We start from the raw sequence: 9707 nt of genomic DNA, 5'->3' as shown, positions 1-9707 counted from the left end.
GATGTGAACAGTTGTTGTTATTGAGGTAACAAGAAAGGTCCTCTTGGAAGCAGTGAGTGTAAAGTGTATATATTGTAGGAGTGAGGATGAAATCCAATTGTGATAATAAATTAGTGTATTTAATTTATATGACCTGAAATGTTGTTTTTATAAATAAGGTGTGTTTTGCAGTTAGTATAACATCTTTATTATGGCACATTTAGAGGAATAGGATTTTAATTATGAAATATTCCTAGAGCATTAGTATAGAAACTATGTTGTTATACGTAAGAGTTTAGTTAAGTTTAGGAAGATAATTATATTAACTGTAGGCTGTAACATTTTTTGATGGAGTTAAAAATATTTAAGTTGAGCTTTTAAGAAAGATTCTAAACCTGGAAAGACACTGGTGTCATACATAATTTTATGTGAAAGTGTGATAGTACAAATTACTCTACTTTTAGTGTCATAACTGATAATGATTGGTTTGCAGGAGCAGCAGTGGCAGTGAGGATGTACAGGAAACGGAAGAAACAGAAACACTTGAAAGTTTTGACTCCTTCACTCAGGAGGAGGAGGAACTGGCTCGCTACCTAGGGGAATATGGAAAGACTCCACCTCGCACTCATCGCCTCCGTCGTCAAAAGGAAAGAGATGCCTACTGGTGAGTCGGTGTAATTGGGGAGTGAGTGTGTCAGAGAAAGTGAGTGTGAATGAGAGTGAAGATGAGGCAGAATGAGTTTGAAAGAAAGTGAGTATGAGAGAGAGAGTGACAGAAATTGAGTGTGAGAGAGAGAGAGTGACAGAAAATGAGTGTGAGAGAGAGAGAGTGAAAGAAAGTGAGTGTTAGAGAGAGAGAGTGTGAGAGAAAGTGAAAGGAAGTGAGTGTGAGGGCAAGAATAACAGTGAGTGTGAAGATGAGAATGAGAGTGAGTGTGAGAATGAGAGTGAGAGAGTATGATAGGTATTAAGGAAATTTGTATGTATATGAGAGGGGAAGAGTGCTTGTGATTATTTCTTCTGTACATTTTCTTGATTTGAAAAGGGGAACAAATTGAAATAAGGGGAAATATGTAAAGAGAGAGAAAGAGGTCTTTACAATACAGGATAACAGTAACAAATAGACTGATTGGACACATCCTTGCTAAACAATGTGGCTGCAACACTGAGTGTGCGTGAGAGAGAGTGAGTGAGAGAGAGAGAGAGAGAGAGAGAGAGAGAGAGAGTGAGTGAGTGAGTGAGTGAGTGAGTGAGTGAGTGAGTGAGTGAGTGAGTGAGTGAGTGAGTGAGTGAGTGAGTGAGTGAGAGAGTGAGAGTGAGAGTGAGAGTGAGAGTGAGAGTGAGAGTGAGAGTGAGAGTGAGAGTGAGAGTGAGAGTGAGAGTGAGAGAGAGAGAGAGAGTGAGTGAGTGAGTGAGTGAGTGAGTGAGTGAGTGAGTGAGTGAGTGAGTGAGTGAGAGAGAGAGAGAGAGAGAGAGAGAGTGAGGGAGAGTGAGAGCGAGAGCGAGAGCGAGAGCGAGAGCGAGAGCGAGAGAGAGAGAGAGAGAGAGAGTGAGTGAGTGAGTGAGTGAGTGAGTGAGTGAGTGAGTGAGTGAGTGAGTGAGTGAGAGAGTGAGAGTGAGAGTGAGAGTGAGAGAGAGAGAGAGAGAGGAGAGAGAGAGTGAGTGAGTGAGTGAGTGAGTGAAGTGAGAGAGAGAGAGAGAGAGAGAGAGAGAGAGAGAGAGAGTGTGAGAGTGAGAGAGAGAGTGTGAGAGTGAGAGTGAGAGCGAGAGCGAGAGCGAGAGCGAGAGCGAGTGCGAGAGCGAGTGCGAGTGCGAGAGCGAGAGCGAGAGAGTGAGAGAGTGAGAAGAGAGAGACAATACTACTACTGTGACTGTAATAGAAAATAAAAACTAGACTATTGTTTATTCTGATTGAAATAAAGATCATAAGTACAAGTTTTTTCTCTTTTCTTTTCTTCCTTTCTTTCTTTATTTATTAATTTTCATCTTAGTATGCTCAGCTGTATTATCTGTATCAGGTATATACTCTACATTTTCCTTCTTTCTTTTTGTAACACTTCTAATTGACTTGATCTTATCAGGTAATCTATCAAATGCTATTGTTTTTATTTCTTACATCTTGTCTTGGTCACAGTTCTCAGGCAAAGGTGGCAGCCAAGACGATCAAAGCCACCCTGAAGCGTCGGGACACAGCTGAAAGGTTCCTCTCCCTCCCAGGATTCTCAGAACATGGCTTTGGAGATGCAAGTGAGTCCTTAGAGAATTCTTATGTCTTGGCGTTGTTCACAGAACTTTTAATATTTCCGGGAAAACGTGGGATGATCAGATATCTTATAGAATAATGTTTCTGGTGTTTGGAGGGTTATTTTTACTTTTTTTTTGGGTGAATGACATGCGAAAACCTGTCTCTTATTGCAGTTTTATTGAGAGGGGCAGTAAGCATGTGTAATTGTAAGTGGATTATTTCAGTTTCATTGTACATAGAAGACATAAAATTGCATTTCCAGTATGGAAGCCTTACTGTAGAAAGGTACCATTGTATGCTGATGGTTATTGAACCTATTTCCTTTCTTATATCATATGTAATATTTGTTATCCATTATACAAGTATATAGTCACTGGTACAAGAAAGATCAACCCAGCATTACTGTTGCTGTTGTAATGCATGTATGACCTGAGATTAGAGGCTAAACTTCCAATATTTTCTCCCATATATGTAGTATGACCACTGTGCAATTAAAATAAGAATCCCACTACAATATTGAGAAACTGAATTCATAATTCATTGACGGCAGATAGTTATAATACATGCCATATCAGATGTAATTTTAATTTATTAATTGTGTTTACAGAGGGTTGGCCCACAAGTTGTTAGTAACCAAGCAGTCAATTATTAGTTCAATCCATCACACCTGTTTACTCTTTTCCTTGATTTCTACAAAGATAATTTTAACTAATTTAATTAGTAGTATTTGAATAACATTATGATAATCATGATGTCAATAATGATAATGAAAACAGTATTGATATTAGTATCAGTAGAAAAAAAATCTTGTAAATTCAAAGACTGGGGAAATCAGGTGTGGCCACTGAAGCCTACTAATTGGATCTTTGGCTCCTTGCAGTCACTGAGTTGATGTAAATGTATAAAGATGTAGAATGTACAATTGTATCTTTCCTTTGTCATTTTATGTTTTAAGTTATAGACTATAGCTGATTCAATATCAGTCATGTGTTTAAAAGATAAAATGTGTAAGCAAGTATTGTACTGTTGAACACATATGTTTACATGTTTTTATAAACATAAACATTGATGTGATATGCTATTTTTACTTATTATGTTGGTCACTGCATGGATGAAAGAAGACATATTCCTGTAGTCAAGATCCAAAAGTACTTAATAGTGAGCAAAAGTGAAAGCTAATCATTTGTTTTACAACTTGGTATAATTTACATTGGCTAGATATGATAGGAGGAATAAAAAATGCTTTTGTGAGGAGATTTTCAAGTGGTGAGAGATTTCTGATTTTTCCCTAGTATATATCTAATTTTCCAACTTGGTATTACTGTTACTGTATATTGGATGACAGATATAAAAGTAAATAATTTATACTAAATTAGATTGTATTTTAGTTTAATTTATTATTGTTTAATGTATAATGAATAAAGTTACTGACAGGCCAGTCAAACTATTGATATCCAGTTTTTTGTTCAGTTATGATTTGGTCAAATCTTTAGAGGGTAACAATAGAGTTTAGACAATTATGAATGACATAACAGTGAGGTTCAGATTAAATTACTTATTGGCTTCTTCACCTCAGCTCCAGAAAGGTCAAGAAGGCAGTATCGTGAGCATAAAAGATCGATGGATCGGCAGCGAACCTTTGAGAGGGAATGGAAAGCTATCGGAAGTAGAGAATCTGTCAATTATCATGAATGCAGCAACCACAGCTGATGCAAATGATGAACGATGCGAGAGCTTGCCACCACACTGTGCTGCAGTTAGGGTATGTTATAGTTTGTCTCTGCAATATTACAGATGTGCAAAATTATATATAATATATATATATATATATATATATATATATATTTATGTTAGAAACTTCTCTATACATTCCAAGTCAGTATGAAGTATTTAGTAAGTAAAGAAAAAAAGAAAAAGAAATGCCATAAAAGAAAATGATGTATGTTTTGCAAAGAAGAAAAATTATAGTTGTAAATTATAGAACTTTCTTTATTGTTCATAGCACTTCCAGGTGCATGTATAGAGACTTACTGTATACAAATCAAACTCAGTTTCTGTTAAGGGGTCACTTGAGACCTTCTGATATATTTTGCATCTGTCTTTGTAAGTGTGAGCTTTTTTGTTGTACAGGTTTCATTCTATGATATTCAGCACTTGAAACCTGAGTCAAGAGAGATTTGGAAATGGGTACCTTTTAAGCTTCTTTCCCTGTATAATTTTCATAATGTTGTTATATAAAATGATATCTAGCACTTTTTAGTTTGTTGTGAGGCCATAATAGCAAGATATTCCTGTATTACTTAAATTTTATGTGATAATGTGAAGTTCAGTCAAGTGTAATAAAGTATAATTTCAGGTTGATTCAAGGTCACGTTACATGAGTGTCTCCAGCCGTAGATTAAGTGAGGATGATGATGCAGACCAGACTGATAGTTCTCGTAAAGTTTCTACTGCAGAATGTCCACAAGACCGTTTAAGTTATTTTGCAAAACTTCAAAGTTTGATTAAAACTAGTACACAAGAAGTTCCAGTCCATCAGCGCCAGGTAAGGAACTGAAGTCACCAAAGGAATTTAAGCAGTGAGGATATGCATGTGGTTCATAGAGAGTATTGTTTTAGAGTCACTGAGAGAAGTTGCCTTGGAAATAGTAGCTAAATGTTTTGGACTATAGACTTACTCTTCTGTTGTTGTTTATCTTCTACTTCTACATCCAATTACTGATTGCCCTTGAGAACAAATTACATATGATTATTTTTTTTTGGTTTTCTGAAGGTCAGCATACGAATCTTCTTTACCTTTAACTTATAAATTTATGAACATGTAAATAAGGTAATTATAACTAAATCACCCAGATTTTCTGAAGATTCTATTGTAATGTGAAAGAGAATGCAATATACTGATTCTAAAATTGTTTGTCAACAGAGAAGTGAAGAGGAAGTCCTGTACCAGCAGGAGCTCCATGAAATGTTATGGCTAGAACTGCAAGCATGGCATGCAGGTCAAGATTCAAATTCCTATGATATCTATTTAGTTAATCAGAGAAAGCAGGTAATAATTTTATATATATATTCCTTTCATTATGTTAAACTAATTGGAAAATCCATAGTGTTCTGTACAGTGTCAGGATCAAACTTTCCTATTTAATCTGATTGCATTATTCTGTCCTTATCTCAAAAAAAAAAATAATGATAATAAAAAATAATAAATAAATGATGATGAATAGATAGGTTATAGTCTTCTTTCAATAAAATAAAACTTAGTATTAATATTTCTATCTTTCTTTTTTTCTTTTTCAGGTTTCAGATGTTATTAGTGAAGTCCTCAACTTTACTTATGATTCAAACTGTTCAGAGAAGCACCAAGAGGAAGCAGACTTGAAGATTGTGACTGTTGATGAGCTCCTCAGTGCAGGGGAGCTAAAGATCCAAGGCATACCTGTAACCACCTCTGATTCTACAGATGGTGTTGGGTCTAGTAAGGTGGCTGGGGGAGAGGACGATTGCAGTGGTTGTCTCTCTATCTGGTGCAAGATATGTATGGATAAACAAACTGAGGGACTCACTCAAGTGGCAAAGCTATTGAAGAAGCTGGACTATGTGGAGTCGCTATTTCCTTCAACCAAAAAGCTGGCACTCCATTTTCCAGAGTGGGAATATGCTGACTTTGTCAATCGTTACATGGCTTTGTGTGTTTGGTACAATGCAACGGTGCAGTTGAGAATGAAGATTGAAGTCCTTGGGAAACTGCTTGGGAACATGACTTCAGCCCTTATTCCATGGCCTACCTTTAGCACCAGCTTTACAGGTGCTGCAACACCAACTTCAAGTTATGATTCAGGGATCCCACAAACCACTCACTATGACGAACCTTCCCAGGAGAAAGAAACACACGTGGACAAGTCTGCATCTGTGCGTTTTGTGATAGACTGTGATAAATCAGATGCTAGCTCAAACCCCTCTGATTCAAATAATTCAACGGATTCGGGTCATACTACTGGTAGTACCAACAGTGGTCTGCTAATGCCTCCTGCACCTTTTCCTGCTCTAGGGGGACTTAGGCGATGTCTCAGTGACATATTTGTGGAAGCAAACCCTTACAGGTGAGACTTAGGTTCTATGTCATAATTCTTTAAGGTTCTTTTCTTTAGTTAACTTCCTTATGAGTTGCATCATTGTTTTGGGTTGTTTGTCTCTGGTTTGGTAAACTCAAGATTTGTAAGATATGATATCATAAATATACCTTGTAAGGCTGTTAATTTTCTCTTCCTCACCTTCACAGAAAATATGTAGAAAAGCTCTTGAGAACTAAAGGCATGAAAAAGACATTTGATAAAGTAGCTGAGGTTATCCGTGATGTGATGTCTCGTACCATATGCATTTTGGAAGAGCCTTATCGCTCTGTACGAGACTCAAAACAACAAAAGGTATGTGATTTTTGTTTTTTTCTTCTGTTGATTTTTTAATAGGACTACTTACAAAGATTTTGTCTTAAAAAATAATTGTTTATTAATATCTTTTTACTTAGTGATCATTTATCTAGCAATCATGTGTCATGGATAGGAAAAACCTGCATGGTATTTTTAGGAAAAATGTAATATCCTAATTTTATAAATTATATGATATATGAAAAGGTCATTTGCTAGGTCTCCTTGCTACACATTTTTACCCCATTCCATAGAAATTTAGGTTTCATTTTTAGTTAGGCAACTGTTATTACTGCTTTAACATTATCTTGGCAATAATAATGATAATCTTAACCCATTCCCTACGGGTCATGCCTATAGGCGTCATAACAATACGCTCGAAATGTGGCATGCGGCTGTCCGCCGCGACGGCGCGCCAAAGCGCTCCGAGGCAATGATTTAGCGTGATGTATCAAATTCATGCGCTCAAAGTCGGCGCGTTGCCGCGGTTCACCAGAGCGTAGAGTTTTTTGTAGTTTGCTACACCCATCGCCAATGGGTTAATAACAGTAATTATAGTAGCAATTATTTTTTTTTTTTTCCAAAAAAACTAAAGTTACACCAATGATTGACTGTTTGATGACAATGCTAGTGAAGCCATCTATGTTTAATAGAAATAGATAAAACAAAATCACAGTGGACAGTGGATGTAGCCAGGATCTTCTCACTGTAAAGGAAATTAGTCGAAAGAGAAATTATTTTGCAGGTGAGGAAAAATATCACTGCTAAATAATGTGCAGAAATAGTCTAGGGAATATGTGGAATAGAATTAATGAGAACCTCTCTCAAATGTATTTATGTAGGAACAGAAATAATTGAGTCCTTTGCCAAACTATATGTAATAATTCTATATAAGTTCAGCATTCTGAAAAGATTCCCTTTCTTTTCAGAGTGCAACAGATATACCAACAATGGCATTAACAGAAAACTTAGACGAACTTAGTAGGTCTGGACCCTGGACTCCAAGGTTTGAAAAAATGGAGCTTCCTCCATTCTATGCAACTTTCATTTTCTTAGCTTCAGTGTCACTTCAGATGATGAGGGAGTGCCTGAAGCTCAGGATTGAGCAAATGCCTGAAAAACCATCTAGACTTAGTATTAAAGAGGTATGTGTTCTATTTGCTTTAGGTTTATGTAAAATATAATAACAATTGATTGATTGAATTTGATGACCTTTATCACCCTGTCTGTGTTTCTGTATATCTATATATTTTTGTGTACATGTTTATTAATATGTATAGGTATAGTCTCACACAAACAACAGCTCTCACCCTGAATACTGAAACTGAAAGTTAATGATTAAATGTTTCACCAAAATGGGAGAGAGCTCTTTCTTTTGTTTTATGATTGTAAATGTACTGATATTATTGTTGATGATTATAATTCATATATCTATAAATATGAACTCTGCATTTTTTTAGCTTATGAGGGAGTTCAAAGAAGGAGTCAAGTTTGCTGTTGTAGTGAGGCAGAAGTACCTGAGGGCTTGCCATGCACTCTTTGGCAGTCTTTCTCCACCACTTCGAGAGAATTTAGAGTTTCGCCAGACTCAAGCAATTGAAGAGCTAGATGCTAATATAAAGAGAATGTTAGAGGTTTGTACCTAATAAATTATACATTGTTGTAGGACATATAGATGCAAATAGGAGTAGTTGTTGATATTTCTTAATAAACTTTAACCTTTTCTTAGAAAAATGCTGATCAGTCTTGAAACATGGTAGCATTTTTTATTGCTTTCTGCAAAATGTGTGTGTTTTTCTAAAGATGTTATATCCTATGACATATTCCATGACATGTACTGTTGTTACATAAACATGTTTAATTTCTAGGTTTATCTAGAGTGGCTTGATCAGTTTGTGTGCATGTTACATCGTGAGCCTCATGCATCAGGTTTGCAACGGAACTTTCTCCAAGAAGAATGGCGTTTTGTCCAAGCAACATGTCCCCACGTTAATGAAGGGGATAGTTTAGCAGCGACAAGATTTTGGTAAGTTGAGAACATAATGAAGTTAAATACCGATTTTGACAATATTCTTGGAATACATGCCTCTTTTATATCTAAGCCGTAGTTCTGTAGAAAGGGAGGGGTATGAAAAAGAACTTTAATTTGCCAGTCCATGGTTAATGATAAATTGTTTTCATCTTTTTCCAGTCTCACCTTGTTTATATTTTTCTTTTCTTTTCTGTCTTCTCATATCTGCTCTTCTCCCTTCTCATTACCTTCATTTCTATCTCTTCACTCTTTTCATCTCTCACCTGCTTTTAGCTTTCTCTTCTTTTAGCCATATCAGAAATTCTAAAAGGATAGGTAAACCCATTGATATTAGCTTGTTCCATATTTTTATTGCATCCAGAGTAAACACTGCATTCTCCATATTAAACACTTTACCAGCAAAACTTTCATTGTTTTGTTCACAGCAATATAGCCTGTCACATGCTGTGTAGTGTGGGCGATTTTATTGACACAGGAATCGACGATCAGATGGCAGCCATGCAAGATTCAACTTTAGAGAATTTTGATGATGATTTTGAGGAGGAGGATATGGATCAAGATGATATCCAAAAGTAAGTCTTTAAGGGTTTATGCCGAACTATAGGGATGAGCTAAGCAATTGCTTTAAGACAAGTAAAGTGTGAAGTTCTCAGTGATAAATTTTGAAATACAGTATACTCTCTTCAGTGCATTTTATATTTCAATTACCTATTACATAATTTGTGTGTGTGTGTGTCTTAGTGTAGTTTGTGGGTGTTTTTTTGTGTTTTGATTTATGATTGATTGTTTTATACTTCATTTCCATTGTAGGAAGAGACTCCTTCAGCGATGTAGAGCCCTTCAAGTTCTCTTAGCTGAAACACGTGAGCGTGCCTTAAGAGCTGCAGGGTTAGCCAAGATGTTAAGGAAAGACTTAGAGGTCGCTGCAGAATTCCAAATCAACTGCAAGCCTGCCGTGGTGCTGAGCAGATTAAGGGAAACAGGACACATCCGAGTAATTGCACCACACAGCCAAAACCACTTCATA

At 36.3% G+C, this 9707-nt stretch overlaps 1 protein-coding gene across 2 annotated transcripts in view; it reads left to right on the top strand.

Moving 5' to 3' along the window:
• Positions 1-504: 504 nt before the first annotated feature.
• Positions 505-9707, top strand: part of LOC125041187 (mitogen-activated protein kinase kinase kinase 4-like) — a 38771-nt gene continuing 29568 nt past the window's right edge. For both annotated transcript variants that reach the window (XM_047636021.1, XM_047636020.1), the window contains exons 1-12: positions 505-643; positions 2114-2226; positions 3801-3986; positions 4581-4769; positions 5148-5273; positions 5522-6324; positions 6504-6648; positions 7578-7793; positions 8109-8282; positions 8517-8674; positions 9106-9252; positions 9491-9707. The exon at positions 9491-9707 is cut by the window's right edge and continues 10 nt beyond it. In XM_047636021.1, coding sequence (XP_047491977.1) covers positions 2209-2226; positions 3801-3986; positions 4581-4769; positions 5148-5273; positions 5522-6324; positions 6504-6648; positions 7578-7793; positions 8109-8282; positions 8517-8674; positions 9106-9252; positions 9491-9707 — 2379 coding nt within the window. In that variant the 5' untranslated portion in view covers positions 505-643; positions 2114-2208. The remainder of the gene's footprint in view (positions 644-2113; positions 2227-3800; positions 3987-4580; positions 4770-5147; positions 5274-5521; positions 6325-6503; positions 6649-7577; positions 7794-8108; positions 8283-8516; positions 8675-9105; positions 9253-9490) is intronic.

Source organism: Penaeus chinensis, chromosome 30 (assembly GCF_019202785.1).
Source record: "Penaeus chinensis breed Huanghai No. 1 chromosome 30, ASM1920278v2, whole genome shotgun sequence".
NCBI classification, from domain to species: Eukaryota; Metazoa; Arthropoda; class Malacostraca; order Decapoda; family Penaeidae; genus Penaeus; species Penaeus chinensis.
This window is presented reverse-complemented; position numbering and strand designations above follow the sequence as displayed.